Consider the following 17,438-nt stretch of genomic DNA (forward strand, 5'->3'; position numbering starts at 1 on the left):
GTGCTAACTCTTAATCCTTTTTTCTAACAGGGAGTACCTTGCCCTCAATGTGTACGTGGCGCTCTGTTACTACAAGTTAGATTACTACGATGTGTCTCAAGAAGTTCTGGCTGTTTACCTTCAGCAGGTTCCTGATAGCACCATCGCACTCAATCTGAAAGCCTGTAATCACTTCCGTCTTTACAATGGCAAAGCAGCTGAGGTAGGGACCCAAGCGTTTCTAACTGGCTTTGTTCCAGTAGGAATTACTGTATAGTAACTTCCAAGTTATCCATTAAACTCAGAAAATGTTTCAATATTTTTATCAGATATTCTAAAAATATTGACTTCTAGCTGGGCATGGTGGTGCACGCCTTTAATCCCAGCAGACTCAGGCTGGCCCCTAACTCACAGCGATCCTCCTACCTCAGTCTCCCAAGTGCTGAGATTAAAGGGGTATGCCTGCAGGAGTGGTTTTTTTTTGTTGTTGTTGTTGTTTTAGTCATTATTATTCTAGGATTTTTGTTTACTTGCAAACCATTTTGAAAGATTTGGGTGACCATAGTTTTAAGAAAAAGAAAATTGGTCTCATTTTCTTTTCTGGTACTTTTTTTTTATGGCTAACATAACAGATTAATACAGGAAATTGAGGCAGGAGGATCATAAGTTCAAGGCCATCCTGGGTTACTTGGCAAGAGCCTGTCTCAAAATTTGGGGCGTGGGCTGGAGAAATGGCGTAGTGGTTAAGGTGCTTGTTTGCAAAACCTAAGAACCCAGTTTCAATGCCCCAGTACCCATGTTGGCCAGATGCACAAAGTGGTGCATGCATCTGGAGTTCAATTGTAGTGGCTGGAGGCCCTAGTGTGCCCATTCGCTCTCCCTCTATCTGCCTCTCTCTCTCTCTCTCTCTCTCAATTAAATAAATATATATATTTTAAAAAAGGATATGTAATATGAATTGGGAAGTGCTTGCTCCTATTTTTTTACTTTTGCATTAAATTTTATTTAAGCACTTAGTAGTACCTTTGCACTGTATCATATGAGTCCTGTACTATTTTGTTTTGTTTTCCCATGGTATACTGAAGAAATTCTTCACATCTATTTCCAATTCACTAATTCCTTTATTTTTATTTATTTATTTGTAAACAGAGAGAGAGAGAGAGAGAAGCAACAGACAGAAAGAATGGGCATGCCTGGACATCCATCTGCTACATATAAACTCCAAATGCATGTGCCACTTTATGCACCTGACTTTACATGGGTACTATGGAATCAAACCCAGGTCATTAGGCTTTGTAGGTAAACACCTTAACTGCTGAGCCATCTCCCCAGCCCTCACTAATTCTTTTTTCTTTAATTTTTAAAATTTATTTTTATTTTTATTTGATAGTGAGAGAGAAAGAGGCATATAGAAAGAATGGGCACCAGGGCCTTCAGCCCCTGTAAACAAATGCCACATGCATGCACCACATTGTGTATCTGGGCCACCATGGGTACTGGATAATTGAACCTGGTTCCTTAGGTTTTGCAGGCAAGCACCTTAACTGCTAATCCATCTCTCCAGCCCCCTTTTGCATGTATAGTATGGTATGTATGTGTGGCATGTGCACATGTGTTTGGTATATGCTCAAGTATGTGCAGATGCATGTGCCCATGTACAAACAGAGATCAGAGGAGATTATTAGATATCCTTCTTCTGTCATTCATTTGCAACTTCCTTAAGACTGCATCTCTCTTGGAAAGTGAAGCTGCAATGTTTTTGTGAGCCCCAGTGATTCTCCAGTCTCTACTACCCATAGGACTGAGGTTACACCCAGATGTTACATGGATCCTATAGAATGTGGCTCAGAAGGTCTCAGGCCTTCATACTTGTGGCAAGCACTCTCACCCATTGAGCCATCAATCTAGCCCACTAATTCTTTTTTGGGGGGTGGTGGATTTTCAAGATACAGTGAGACCCTACCTTGAAAAACAAAAAACAAACAAACAAAAATGCGGTGAGGGCTGGAGAGATGGTTTAGTGGTTAAGGTGCTTGTCTGCAAAGCCAAAGGACCCAGGTTCAATTCCCTAGGACCCACATAAGCCAGATGCACAAGGTGGCACATGTGTCTGGACTTTGTTGCACCGCAGTGACCTGGCATGCCCATTCTCTCTCTATGTCTTTCTCTCTTTCACATAAATAAATCAAATAAAGAAAAGAAAGACAAACTCCAAGAGTCTTCATATTTGAGTGTGCTGCACAAAGTTTCTAACTCGAGTCTAAGCTCAGGACACAAATTTGGCAATCCTCATTGTTCTTGCCCGTGAATGTAGGTAATAGTTATTATACTGACTCAGAGTTATGAGGTGCAAGTGAAACAGCATGTTAAAATCTTTGTAAACTATAAAGCATTGTATAAATGTATGACATAAACACTATACATTTGAAGGGCTGGAGAGATGGCTTAGCAGTTAAGGTGCCTGCCTGTGAAGCCTAAGGACCCATGTTCTGCTTTTCAGATCCCATGTAAGCCAGATGCACAAAGGTGAGGCAAGTGCAAGATCACACATGCCCACTAGGTGGCAAAAATATCTGGAGTTCGATTGTGCAACCAATTCTTTCTCTCTCTCCCCATCTCTGTCTCTTTATAAAATAAACTAAAAATAAAAAATAAATAACCTTGTGTGGTGGTGCACACCTGTAATCCCAGCACTCAGGAAGCAGAGGTAGGAGGATTGCCGTCTGAGTTTGAGGCCACGATGAGAATCCAGAGTGAATTCCAGGTCAGCCTGGGCTAGAGTGAGACTCACCTCATAAAACAAGAAAAAAAGAAAGAAAGAAAAAAATTTTTAAATATTAAAAATTAAAACTACACATTTGGGGCTGGAGAGATAGCTTAGTGGTTAAGGCACTTTCTTGCAAAGCCAAAAGAGCCAGGTTCAACTCCCCAGTATCCATGTAAAGCCAGATATACAAAGGGGCACATCTAGGGTTCATTTGTAGCAGCTATAGGCCCTGTTGTGCCCATTCTTTCTCTGCCTGTTTCTCTCTCTCTCAAATAAATAAATAAAAACTTAAAAAATACATTCGTGTGCTGGGGAGATGCTTCATTGTTTAAAGATGGTTGCTTGCAAAGCATGCTGGCTCAGGTTTAGTTCCACAGTGCGGCTTATGCCTGGAGTTTGGTTGCAGTGACAAGAGCTCTGTTGTGCCCATTCTCCTTCTTTCTCTCACTCTCTTTCTCTCAAATAAATAAATAAATAAACAAGTAAATATGTATAAGAATATATAGTTGCTCCTTCCCTCCCTCCCTCTCTCTCTGTCTTTCTCTCTTTCCTTCTTTCTTGTTTCACTCTAGCCCAGGCTGACATGGAATTCACTCAGTAGTCTCACGGTGGCCTCGAACTCACAGAAGTCCTCCTACCTCTGCCTTCCGAGAGCTGGGATTAAAGTGTGTACCACCACGCCTGGCTACACTTGCTACTTTTTTCATAGCTCTTTCATTTTTATGTTCAGGCAGAACTCAAGAGCCTGATGGATAACGCCTCTTCACCCTTTGAGTTCGCTAAGGAACTCATCAGGCACAATCTGGTGAGTAATGGTTTCCCATTTTGACTGGCTTCAGTGGCGTTCTCCTTGGGTATGTAACAGCAATTAAAGAGGAATAAAAGGAGCCTCCCAGAAAATACTGCTACACTTCTAAGGGAGTGCCTCCATAGAAAAGAGACGATGTTAAACATCAGTCTCTCCTTATTGGGAGGGAAGCAATATTTATCCCATTTGGAAAGAAACACAAGGTTGTGTAGATCCACGTTAGGTTGCTTTGAGAAAAGCAAAGGAACGTGGGGAAGATTTTCTGGTCTTTGAAGGCAGCTGGGATTTAGAAGGTTCACTGTGGTCCAGGACAGAAGGGCTAGAACAATGCTGACAGGTAAGAAGTTGATTGTACTGGAGCAGGTTTGTAGTACAAAAAGTGGGAAGGAAAATTGAATGGGTGGTGGATTATGATGGCCATTGCTTAAACAATAATCACAAAACCTAGGAGCCAGGGAGATGGCTCAGCAGATAAAGGTGCTTGCCTGCAGAGCCCAGGTGTGATTTCCCAGCACCCACATGAAGCCCGATGTAAGGTGGCACATGCAAAAAGGCATGTTTTTATGGGTCACGAAGAGAATTGGCAGACAAGACAAGAAAGGGCACCTCGATATTATAGTATCATTTACAATTTCATACTTTGTCATCTGGGAGGTTTCTGAACTGAATGATGGGCTCCAGCCTCAGGCATTCTCACATACTCATCTGTAGAGGAATGGTGCAGAGCCTCTGTGTTGTCCAGGCAAGCCTCTTGCCTTAGCCTCCCAGGGAGCCAAGATTATAGGTGTGTGCCAACATACCTAGCCTTCTAGGGATTTTATATATATATATATATATATATATATATATATATATATATATATATATATATATATATATATACACACACACACACACACACACACACACACACACACATACACATACATATATATATATATATACATACATATATATATGTATGTATATATATATATATAATGTAGCTCAGGTATAATAATGGCTCAAGCAGAAGAAACATTAACTGTGCACTTGGAGGAACATATCACATAATAAATTGGGAGCCGGAGAGATGGTTTTAGTTCCTAAAGGTGCTTGCTTGCAAAGCCTGCCAGACTGGTTTCAAATCTCCAGTTCCCATGTAAAAGCAGATGCACAAAGTGGTGCAAGCTTCTGGAGTTCGTTTGCAGTGGCACGAAGTCTTGATGTCTTAACACATATGGGTTAAATATCTCTTAAGCAAAATGCTTGAATCCAAAAGTGATTCAGAGTTTGGATTTTAGAATATTTGTGTTGTCAGCTTTTTGTGTCTCTGTGACAAGAGTACTTGAGTGAAGTCAGCCTGAAGGAGGAAATGTGGCTTGCACATTTGGCTTACAGTTTTGGAGGTTTCAGTTCATGTGTGGTGATTTGAATCAGCTGTCCCCTATAAACTCATGTATTCTGAATGTTTGGTTCCTAGCTGGTGGCAATTTGTGAGATAGAGCCTTGCTGAAAGCGTGATTCTGGGGGTGGTCTTAGGGATGTCATAGGTAGTTTTCCCTTGTCACAACGTGGCTCATTTTCCTGCTGCTGTCTTCCATCTGCTATGGCAAGGAGGTGATGTCCAGCCTCTGCTTGGGCCATATTTTCCCCTGTCATCACAACGCTTCCTCTTGAGACTGTAAACCAAAAATTAAAACGTTCCCCACATCAGCTGCTTTTGGTTGATTGCTTTATCCCAGCAATGAGAAGGTAATTACAATGCCATAATTGGCTGGCTTTATTGTTTTGGGGAACAAAGTCCAGGTGCAGTTAGAAGTCACAAGATCAAGAAAACAGGTAAAGAATTGCCCATAGCAAAATTAAATTAAATTAAATTAAAAATTGGAACATTAGGGGCTTGAGAGATGGCTTAGTAGTCAAGACGGGGCTTACGAAGCCTGAGGACTCAGGTTCAGTTATCCAGTACCCACATAAGCCAGCTGCACGAGGTGAGAAGGGTGGCACATGTATCGAGTTTGTTTGCAGTGGCTAGAGGCCCTGGAATACCCATTTTCTCTCCATCCGCCCACGCCCCATAACTAAATAAAATATTTCTAAAAAAAAAAATAGAAAATTAGAGGCAGGTGTGTTGGCACATGCCTTTAATCCCAACACTCAGGAGGCAGAGGTAGGAGGATTTCCATAAGTTCAAGGCCACCCTGAGACTACATAGTGAAATTCAGGTCAGCCTGAGCTACGGTGAGACTTTACCTCAAACTGCTCCACCCAAATAAAAACAAAAGAAAATTAGAGAGGACCCAAATTGGAGTTTTGAAGTGGAAAAAATAGCTTGGTTTTTGTGTGTTTTGAAACAAGATACTATGTTCTGAATGTTGTGCTAGATTCTGGGAAGTTTTTCAACATTTCTCCATAACATTTACCATCTGACAGCATATTTAGTTGTTCTTTTTCTGAGGGCTTCTCCACACTTGAATAGTTTTAGATAGTGGCAAGGGAGTGACTTGGTGCGGCTGTATCCTCAGTGCTTATTATGGTAGTAGGCGTGTATGTGCTAAAGAATATTTGTGGCATGAATTACATTTGATTTAAGTAGCTACTATGTGCCACACAGCCAACTTTAACTTATTTAATTGTAATGCTGTCCCTGGGAAATGAAAAGAAAAGCTCAGAAAATTTATATAAAATCCATTTGAGTCTTTTTTGTTTTTGTTGCAAAGCCTGATGGCCTAGTTTATTTTATTTTATTTTATTTTTGAAAAATAGCACAAAGTATTTATACAAGAGTAGTTATCATGACAACCAGGTCCTCTAACAAAGTCACAGTCCCTAAGGTTGTATGTTGCCCCATACCCTGAATCCTGTCAACTGGGAGGCTGAGATTTCTGGTCTGTAGAGGGTTCCAAGTCAGCTTGTGACCAAGTGAAACCCTTCCCCAATGAATGACAGAAGAAGAGACAAAAGCACTATAAATCAGGAAGCAACAAATAACAAGCCCAAAATGTAGCTTATTTTAACAATCACAAATACAACCATCTGATGGCCTAGTTTAATTCCCCAATACTCACATAAAGCCAGATGCACAAAGTGATATATGCATCTGGAGATCCTTTACAGTGGCAGGATGCCCTGGTGTGCCCATACTCATTCTCTCTCTATCTGCCTCTTTCTCTCTGTCTCTCTCACTCAAATAAATACATACATACATACATAAATAAGGCTTGACCAGCACTCGTGAGGCAGAGGTAGGAGGATTGCCATGAGTTCGAGGCCACCCTGAGACTCCATAGTGAATTCCAGATCATCCTGGGCTAGAGTGAGACCTTACCTCGAAAAATCAAAAAAACAAACAAACAAACAAATAAGGCTTGAGAGATGGCATAATGGTTAAGGGGTTTGTCTGTGAAGCTTAAGGACCCCAGTTTGATTCCCCAGAACCCATGTGAGCCAGATACACAAGGTGGCACATGTGTCTGGAGTTCATCTGCAGTGACTGGAGGCCCTGGCACACCCATTCTCTCTTTCAAATAATTTTTAAAATAAATAAATCAATTAAAAATATATTTTAAAAATTACAATATGACAAGACAGCTGTGGTGGTACATACCTTTAATCCCAGCACTCTGGAGTCTGAGGTAGGAGGATGGCTGTGAGTTTGAGGCCAGCCTGAGACTAATTCCAGGTCAGACTGGCCTATAGTAAAACCCTACCTCAAAAAAAAAAAAAAAAAAACCCAAAATTACAATGTTTATTTTTATTTATTTTATTTTAATATTTTATTTTTATTTATTTATTTGACAGAGAAAGAGCGGGAGAGAGAGAATGGGCATGCCAAGGCCACCAGCCACTGCAAACGAACCCCAGACACGTGCACCCCTTTATTCATCTGGCTAACGTGGGTCCTGGGGAATTTAACATGGGTTCTTTGGCTTTGGAGGCAAATGCCTTAACTGCTAAGCCATATCTCCAGCCCACAGTGTTTTTTCTTTAAAAAAAGAAGAAGAAAGAAAGAAGGAAAGAGAGAGAGAAAAAGGTTGCATTAATCTTAAGAGTTTTCTAGGAAAGGAGTATAGACCTTGATGGTATACTATGTATGTGTCTGCTATACTGTGCTTAGCATTTACAGGGTCCTGATTTGATCCCATCCCCAAAATGAAAGAAAAAAAGAAGAAGGAGGGAGAGGAATAGGAAAAAGGAATTTCTGCCACTGAACAACTCCTCCTCCCCCAACAGCTCTTAGGGAGATAAAAAGAAATTTATACAATAAAGTTCTGCCTTGCCTCAGGTTTGGTGACACACAGTGTAACCTTCGTCCTCATGAGGCAGATGCATAAGGATATGGAGTTTAAGGCCAGTCGGATCTTCAAAGAGAGATCTTGTCTAAAAACAATAACAAAACATGTTTCTGCTGGGCGGGGTGGCACATGCCTTTAACCCAAGCACTTGGGAGGCAGAGGCAGGAGGATCACCATGAGTTTGAGGCCACCCTGAGATAACATAGTGAATTCCATGTCAGCCTGAGCTAGAGCGAAGAGACCCTACCTCAAAAAAACAAACAAAAAAATGCATTCATCCTTTCAAAAATGACCAGTGATGGTATCAATTTTAGGGGCTGGGTCTGTAGAGTAGATACAAAGTTCCTTGTATATGAGCTTGTATTCTGGCTGATAGAGCATAAACAGATAATAAGCAGTGCATGGCAGAATGAAGTGATACGTGCTATGGATCAAAATGAAGAAGGGGGCTAGAGAGATGGCTTAGTGGTTAAGGTACTTCCTTGTGAAGCCTGAGGACCCAGGTTTGACTACGTCCCAGAACCTATGTAAACCAGATGCACACGGAGTCTCATGCACCTGGAGTTCATTTGCAGTGGCTAGAGGTCCTGGCACGCCCATCTCTCCCTCCCTCTCTTTGTCTCTGTCTCTCTCTTTCATAAATAAATAAAAATATTTTTAGCCAGGCGTGGTGGCGCACGCCTTTAATCCCAGCACTCGGGAGGCAGAGGTAGGAGGATCGCCATGAGTTCAAGGCCACCCTGAGACTACAGAGTTAATTCCAGGTCAGCCTGGACCAGAGTGAGACCCTACCTCAAAAAACCAAAAAGAAAAATAAATAAATAAATAAAAATGTTTTTTAAAATAAAGAAGGGAGCCTGGTGGGGCAGTACGTGCCATAAATCCCAGCCCTTGGGAAGCAGAAGTAGGAGTATTACTGAATGCGAGGCCAGCCTGGGATTACAGAATGAGCTCCAGATCAGCCTGGGCTGGAGTAAAAAAAGAGGGGAAAGAGCATTGAGAGTGATGGTAGAGATTGGGTTTAGGTAGGAGTTCAAATGAAATACTTAAATATGACAGGGATGTTATAAATGGTCAAAAACAAGGGGAAGGAAGAGGGTGGAAAAACATAGAATTCAGTTAGCTAATGTATTCAGCCAAAAGTAAATACTCATGCTCTGAGGGATGGCTTAGCGGTTAAGGCGTCTACCTGCAAAGCCAAAGGACCCAGGTTCGATTCCCCAGGACCCAAGTTAGCCAGATACACAAGGGGCACAAGCATCTAGAGTTCGTTTGCAGTGGCTGGAGGCCCTAGCATGCCTCTCTTCCTCTTTCTCTGTCAAATAAATAAATAATAAAATAATTTTTTTTTAAATGTGGGAGATCACGGATCCAGTTATATGTGACAGTGCCTTAGCACCAGTGAATACATGCTTATTGCTACAACAAGTGTTACATTCTATGTCTAGGTGGTTTTCCGAGGAGGTGAAGGGGCTTTGCAGGTTTTACCGCCTCTGGTTGATGTCATTCCTGAAGCTAGGCTAAACCTAGTGATTTACTACCTTCGTCAAGGTAAGAAAAAATTGCCCTCTTCTTATTTAGAATGAGATATTTAAAAAATCTAATGTGAGTGAACTACTTCTATATATTTTAAATAATATAGCCATAGATCCATTTGTAACAAGTTCAAAGGCTAGAACAAAGTGTTGATACTCATGAGTTATATCTTTTCTCACCTTCTCTTTCCATTCTGTTGCTCCATACCTCTCCTTTTTCTTTCTGTTGTTCTTTTTTTCCTGTTATTGTTCAGTGCTTTGCCTGTTTCCTTTTCGGTTTCTTTTTTTCCCCCCTCTTATAATTCTTTTTTTTTTCTAATTTATCCTTTTATAAAATATACATCTGCTGGAGTAATGACTCAGCAGTTAAAGGTACTTGGTGGCAAAGCCTGATGGCCTAGGTTTGATTCCCCAGTACACACATGAAGCCAGATGTACAAAGTGGCACATGTATCTGGAGTTCATTTGCAGTGGCTAGAAGTCTTGGCACACACATTCTCTCTCTGTCTCTCTCTAAATAAATAAATAAATAAGTTAAATTAAATTAAATGTATGTCTACATTTTCTTGTCTTTCTTCAGTTATCAGCTGTTTTTATTTGGCTAATAGTATCTGCATCTCTGTTTCTTTTTAACTCAGGCATCTTAAGAGAAATGCTATGATTCAAAAACAACGTGATATTTATTGCCTCTAAGTGAAGTTAACACTGCTAGACACATGCCTTAAGTAGTTTTGTCCAACAGTTACCTGGACAGGGTACTGTCATGCACTTCAAACTAAGTGTGGCCTTTTTCGGTGATCAGTAGAAACCAACCAGACAACTTTATTCCCCCTCTCAGTCTGTCTTTTATTTTGATGTCATCATCTTTTCATCTTTTCCTCCTATTATGATGCTCTTGTGTAGGTAGTAAAGGCTCTATGAGGTCATGTATATCCAGCCTATTTTGTGTATGGAAGAGCACATTGTAAGTAGTCCTACCTTTTTTTTTTTTTTTTTTCCCCGAGGTAGGGTCTCACTCTGGTCCAGGCTTACCTAGAATTAATTATATAGTCTCAGGTTGGCCTTGAAGTCATGGCAATCCCCCTACCTCTGCCTCCCGAGTGCTGGGATTAAAGGCGTGCGCCATCACGCCTGGCTTGGCTCTTACATTCTTTCCACCACATCTTCTGCAGTGGACTCTGAATCTTGGAAAGTGTGATGTTTCAATGCTGAGCACTCCACTGTCACTTCTCAGAAGAATTTCTTTTTCTAAGACAGGATCTTATGTATCCCAGACTGGCTTGAACTCACTATGTAATTGAGAATGACCTTTAACTCCTGATTCTGCCTTCATCTCCCAAATTCTAGGATTATAGGCTAGAATTACATATCCTTTATGCTGTGCTGGTATTCAAACTCAGGGTTTTGTTTATGCTAGGCAAGCACTTTCAACAACTGAGCTACATTGTCAACCACTAACTCTTTTTGCATATATATCTGTGTATGGTATGTATGACTGAGTGTATGCATGTTCACATGTATGTGGGCTCACATGCGTGAGGGTGCATGTGGAGGCCAGAAGTTGACATCAGGTGTTATCTTAGACTGTTGTCCACTTTACTTACTGAGGCAGAATCTCTCTTGAACTCAGAACTTGCTAATTCAGCTAGTCTAGTTAGCAAGTTTACCCTGGGGATGCCCCATCTCTGCCTCCTGAGTGCTGGGATTATGTGTGGGCCACCACACCCACCTGGCACTTACATGGGTTCTGAGGATCCAAACTCAGGTCTTCACACTTGCATAGCAAGTGCTTTATTCAAGCCAGGCGCAGTGGCGCATGCCTTTAATCCCTGCACTCTGGAGGCAGAGGTAGGAGGATCGCCATGAGTTCAAGGCCACCCTGAGACTACATAGTGAATTCCAGTCAGCCTGGACTAGAGTGAGACCCTACCTCAAGAAACAAAACAAAACAAAAAACAAACAAACAAACAAAAAAATAGGATGTAGTCAATCTTTTCTGTCACTTGTTTGCCCTGACAATTTAGAGTAAACTCTAGATTTTATGTCATTTAATCCCTATATATTTCATGTTTCTTTTAAAAATATTTTTAAATGTTTGTTTATTTATTTGAGAGAGAGAAAGAGGCAGAGAGAGAGAGAGAGAGAGAAACACAATGGGCACACCAGGGCTTCCAGCCACCACATCTGGTTTACATGGTCCTGGAGAATTGAACCGGGATCCTTTGGCTTTGTAGGCAAACACCTTAACCGCTAAGCCATCTCAGTAGCCCTTAGTGTTTCTTTTTGAAAATGGTAAGTTTTCTTAGTCAGAGCTGTTGGTATATTAGACCCTACCCTTATCCTTAGCTTAAACACTTTTTTGCCTTACATGTGCTATGGAAGCACTCTCTCACTAAGCTACATCCCCAATCCTATATCTTGTGAATATCTGAATACTGTAGGATCTCACCTTTCTCTGGACTGCTTCCGAGAGGCTTGCTGGAATATAGACTAGTATTGACTACTTATTTCTTTAATTTCAGATGATGTGCAAGAAGCTTATAATTTGATTAAGGATCTAGAACCCACTGCCCCTCAGGTAATTGAAAATGGTTAATGTTTCTACTAAACAAGTACTGTGAAAAGTAGAACTTCAGACATGCAGCTTTCAGGCATGTTAGAGAAGATTCCTGCTTAGAGGATACCAGACAGGGCTAATATATATATGAGTGTTTTGTGGGACTACTGATATAGCAATAAATATTTTGGGTTTTTTGACATGATTAAACTCCTTTACCCACCATGCCCAACTTTACGATATAGTTGATTCCTCAAAAAGGCTAATGTTAAAAGCCGGGCGTGGTGGTGCACGCCTTTAATCCCAGCACTCGGGAGGCAGATGTAGGAGGATCGCCATGAGTTCAAGGCCACCCTGAAACTCCATAATGAATTCCAGGTCAGCCTGGGCTACAGTGAGACCCTACCTCGAAAAACCGAAAAAAAAAAAAAAAAGGCTAATGTTTAAAAATATTAAAATCTAAACTGGGTGTAGTTGGTGCAAGCCTTTTGGGAGGCAGAGGTAGGAGGATTTCTGTGAGTTTGAGGCCAGCGTGGACCTATAGAGCGAGTTTCAGGTCAGCCTGGGCTAGGTTGAAATACTGCCTCAAAAAAAAAAAAAAGATAAATTGGCTAATGAAGGTATCTGTTCAAAATTTGGTGCTAGGAGCCGGGCATGGTGGCATATGCCTTTAATCCCAGCAGTCAGGAGGCAGAGGTAGGAGGATCGCTGTGAGTTCAAGGCCACCCTGAGACTACATAGTGAATTCCAGGTCAGCCTGAGCTAGCGTGAGACCCTACCTCAAAAAACAAAAAACAAAAAATGCTAGGAATATAAAACACTGGATAAAAACAGTGGATAAAACACTTTCCATGCAAGTATGAGTTCCTGAGTTCAGGTCCCCAGAGCCTACATAAAACCAAACACAGTAGCGCAAGCACCGGTAATTCCAGCACTACTAAGGGAGATGACAAGCAGAGACAGGAGAATCCCTGGAAACTTGTAGGCCAGCTGGCCTGGCGAATGCAGTGGCAAACCATTAGAAAGCATGCTTCAAACCAGGTGGAAGGCAAGGACTAACACCTGAGTTTGTCCTCTGACCTCCACGTGTACACACACACACACACACACACACACACACACACACACACACACGCACAGATTAAAGAGCAACCTGAATCCTAAAAAAAAAATTAAAAGGGATGCAATTAAAGCTGTTGGAGATCTTTTCCAAAAGAGAGAATATATTATAGTGAAACCAGAAGACACTTTATTTTTTATTTTTCTTGAGGAAAAGGATCCCTAGCAAAGGATAGTTGTAACATTGGAGAGGGGAAATAGTGTATATGATGTGGTTACAGAGACTAGCTCAGGCTGATTAGGTGATAAAAGTGGCTACATAAACATTTTATTGGTTTCTGCTGTAAAACAGAACGTATCTCCTGGAACTCCCACTGAGTTATTTCTGCCTAACATTGAGAATTTGCAAATATTATTTATTCTGTTATGTGGAAGGTTGCCTACTAGAAACTAAATCAGAGATCCAAATTCTTGCATTTAAGCCAGGGATACAGCAGAGAAGAGTGACTATGTATGAAGTATTGAGTTGATGCAAGGCTTAAGAAGAAAGATACCTCAGAGCTCCACACTCCTCTTAAATTAATCAGTTTGACTGTATGTTTCCAGGAGTATATTCTCAAAGGAGTTGTCAATGCAGCCCTTGGCCAAGAAATGGGTTCGGTGAGTACCAAGTCACTGGTAATCCATGCCTTGTAAAATTCTTGGTGTGCAGAAAAAAAACAAAAAGGATATCAAGGTTTAACTAGTAACAAGCTTACAAATAAGTGGGCTCTGCAATTCCTTTTATTTTACTTATTTTGGGGTGGGTGCTAAGGATCAAACCCTGAGCCTTGTGCATACCAGTGAGCCACATCCTCAAGTCCTGCAGGTCCTTTTTTTCTCCAAGCCCTCCATTCCAGACTCCATGAAAAAGCAGTTCTGCTATGTAGAGGAAATAAAAGCTTTAACACTAAAAATTATTATTAAAAGAAACCTATTTTAATACAGTGCTTTAAATTACTGACAAAAAAATCATTGTATAATTTTATTATTATTTTTAGTGACTGTTTTATATCCATGAATATCTCTGAACTATGATTTGGCATCTATAAATAGAGAAATGTTTTCTCTAAGAGTTTTCTTTATTTAAGGTACAGGGTATTGAGCCCAGGGCTTCATGTGTGCTACATTTCTATAAAATGGAGAAATTGTTTCTCTAGGAAAGCTTCTTTTTAAGGTATAGGGGATTGAACCCAGGGCTTCATGTGCACTCTACCACTGAGCCACACCTGTCTCTTCTAGGAAAGCTTAAGGTACAGGGGATTGAACCTAGGCCCAATATACATTCTGATCTCTGAGAAACACCCCTATCTCTTCTAGAAAAAGATTTTTTTTTTTTGAGAGACACAGAGAGATATGGTTTTTTGGAGAGACAGAGATAAAGAGAGAGAGAATTGGTGTGCTAGGACCTCAGCTACTGCATTCGAACTCGATGCTTGCACCACCTAGTGGGCATGTGCGACCTTGCACTTGCCTCACTTTTGTGCATCTGGTTAACATGGGATCTGGAGAGTCGAACATGGGTCCTTAGGTTTCACAGGCAATTGCCTTAGCTGCTAAGCCATCTCTCCAGCCTTAGAAAAAGCTTTTAAATTTTTATATTATTTTCTGTTTCTTCAACAGAGTCTCATACTGTAGCCCAGGCTGGCCTGAGCTAATGGAAGTCCACATCCTGAGTACCATGAGTGCTGGCATCCATGCAGGCTTAGAAAAATTTACAACTGCTTAAGCACTGTCTATGGGCTGAAGAGATGGCTTAGTGATTAAGGCACTTGCCTGCAAAGCTTAAAGACCCATGTTCAAAAACCCCAATACCCATGTAAGCCAGATGCACAGGGTGGTACATGCATCTGGAGTTTGCAGTGGCTAGAGGTTTTGGCGCGGCAGTTCTCTATCTGCCACTTCCTCTCTCTCTGGACATAGTAGCACACACCTGTAATCCCAGAGAGGCCAAGGTAAGAAGATCACAATTTTGAGACCAGATACATAAATACATAAATAGGCTCTTATCCATGTCATATGGTACAATAAATTCTTACGAAACAAAGTGAGATTATAAATAAGTCTTTTGGGCTGGAGAGATGGCTTAGCGGTTAGGCGCTTGCCTGTGAAGCCTAAGGACCCTGGTTCGAGGCTCGGTTCCCCAGGTCCCACGTTAGCCAGATGCACAAGGGGGCGCACGCATCTGGAGTTCGTTTGCAGAGGCTGGAAGCCCTGGCGTGCCCATTCTCTCTCTCCTCTATCTGTCTTTCTCTCTCTGTCTGTCGCTCTCAAATAAATTTAAAAAAGTCTTTTATTGCTACTTATCTCTGTGGGGATATAATAGACTGTGAATACTCATACCAATAAACGAGTCTAATAAACAGTCCTTGTTGTAGTCCTGGCTTCCATACAAATGTCAGACATATAATAAGAGAGCATCCAGTATTTGCTTTTGGATGTCTAAAATGAATAGATCCTTGAAATGCAGGTCTTTTTAGGATAGAATTCTGAGATGGGATTTTTACCTGTATTTTCTAATTGACCCTGTATAAGTTTTCATGCACTTTCAGGTTATCATTTCCTATTTGCTTGTGGATATGTAAATATGTAAATATGTAAATGTGAATATGTAAATGCTATATTGTTAAATATGAGTCATAGTTTGGAGAAATGGCTTAATGGTAAGGCACTTGCCTGCAAAGCCAAGGACTCAGGTCCAGTTCCCTAGTACCCACATAAAGTCAGATACACAAGATGGTACATGCATCTGGAGTTTGTTTGCAGTGGCTAGAGACCCTGGCATGCCCATTCTCTCTACCTGCCTGTCTTTCTTTTATCTCTCTCAAATAAATAAATAAATAAAATATTGAAAACATATGATCCATAAGGTATAATATGAATAAATTAATTTTTTCACCTGAGTCCTCTCTACTTTGTTTTTCAGAGGGATCATATGAAAATTGCCCAGCAGTTCTTCCAACTAGTGGGAGGATCAGCCAGTGAATGTGGTATGTTTGAGATCTGTAATTATGAGCGTGACTCACAATTGGGGTTGGTGACTAGTGAGGTTTGATTCTGTGTCTAGAGGTGTATGTTAAGCTTCACAGAGTGAAGTGGGGGATGTCAGAAATAGGAGACATTACTAGTATTAGCCCTTTTGAACATGTCAGCTCATGGGAGGAGACCATAAATAAATAAAGGAGGATAAGTATACCCCTTAGTTTGTGAGAATTTTAATTTGTAACCAGTTTAGGTATGAACTGTTAGTTCTTACTGAACTTTCAACAGCTCCCAATGTATTAATCTTTTGTCAAGTTGCAAATTTTACCCCTCACTGAGGTCATTTGCTTGCCTTTAAATTTCATCTTTCCTTTTTTTTTTTTTTTTTCCAAGTAGGATTTCACTCTAGTGCAGGCTGACCTGGAATTCACTATGAGTCTCAGGGTGGCCTCAGACTCACAGCAGTCCTCCTTCCTCTGCCTCCTGAGTGCTGGGATTAAAGGCTTGCACCACCATGCTCAACTCTCCCCACCTTTTTTTTTTTTTTTTTTGAAGTCAGGGTCCCACTACTTTGCAGTACTGGGCTGACCTGAAACTCACTCTGTAAGCTGGTTGTAAATTTATGGTTCTTCTGCTTTAGTTTCCCAAGTCCTAGAACTATATGTGTATGCCATCACACCAAGTGTATGGTTTTTCTTTTTACATAAAAAAATTAAGGGGCTGAAAAGATGGTTCAGTGGTTAAAGGCACTTGATTGTAAACCCTAAAGGCCCAGGTTCAGTTCCTCAGTACCCACCTAAAACCAGACACGTAAAGTGGTGCATGCGTCTGGAGTCTGTTTGTAGTGGCAGGAGGCTAGGGTGCATTCATACTCACTTTCTCTCTCTGTCTCTTAACATAAATAAATAATATGGTGGGTTTTTTTTTTTTCAAGGTAGGGTTTCACTCTAGTTCAGGCTGACCTGGAATTTATTATGTAGTCTCAAGGGGACCTCAAACTCATAGCAATCCTCCTACTTTTGCCACCCAAGTGCTGGGATTAAAGGCTTGGGCCACCACACCCAGCAATAAAAATATTTTTTTAAAAATTAGGTGAGGTATGATGGCACTCGCTTTTAATCCCAGCAGTCAGGAGGCAGCAGTAGGAGGATTGCTGTGAGTTTAAGAGTAAGTTCCAGGTCGGCCTGGACTACAGTGAGACTCTTCCTCAAAAAAAAAAAAAACCCAAAAAGAGTGAATAGAAGCTGGGCATTGTGGTGCACACATTTAATCCCAGCACTTGGGAGGCAGAGGTAGGAGGATTGCTGTGAATTTGAAGCTACCCTGAGACTACATAGTGAATTCTAGGTCAGCCTGGGCTAGAGTGAAACCCTACCTTGAAACCCCCCCCCAAAATGGGGGGAGAAAGAAAAGAAAAACAAAAAAGAGGTGATAG

General features: G+C 41.1%; 1 protein-coding gene across 1 annotated transcript in view; it reads left to right on the top strand.

The window, feature by feature from the left end:
- The window catches only part of Ttc26 (tetratricopeptide repeat domain 26), a 50,609-nt gene that overhangs the window by 17,511 nt on the left and 15,660 nt on the right, over window positions 1-17,438 (top strand). The window contains exons 7-12 of the mRNA XM_012949360.2: window positions 31-202; window positions 3,477-3,551; window positions 9,280-9,382; window positions 11,889-11,944; window positions 13,589-13,642; window positions 15,948-16,011. Of these exons, the coding sequence (XP_012804814.2) occupies window positions 31-202; window positions 3,477-3,551; window positions 9,280-9,382; window positions 11,889-11,944; window positions 13,589-13,642; window positions 15,948-16,011 (524 nt within the window). The remainder of the gene's footprint in view (window positions 1-30; window positions 203-3,476; window positions 3,552-9,279; window positions 9,383-11,888; window positions 11,945-13,588; window positions 13,643-15,947; window positions 16,012-17,438) is intronic.

The sequence above is a fragment of the Jaculus jaculus genome, chromosome 10 (assembly GCF_020740685.1).
Source record: "Jaculus jaculus isolate mJacJac1 chromosome 10, mJacJac1.mat.Y.cur, whole genome shotgun sequence".
NCBI classification, from domain to species: Eukaryota; Metazoa; Chordata; class Mammalia; order Rodentia; family Dipodidae; genus Jaculus; species Jaculus jaculus.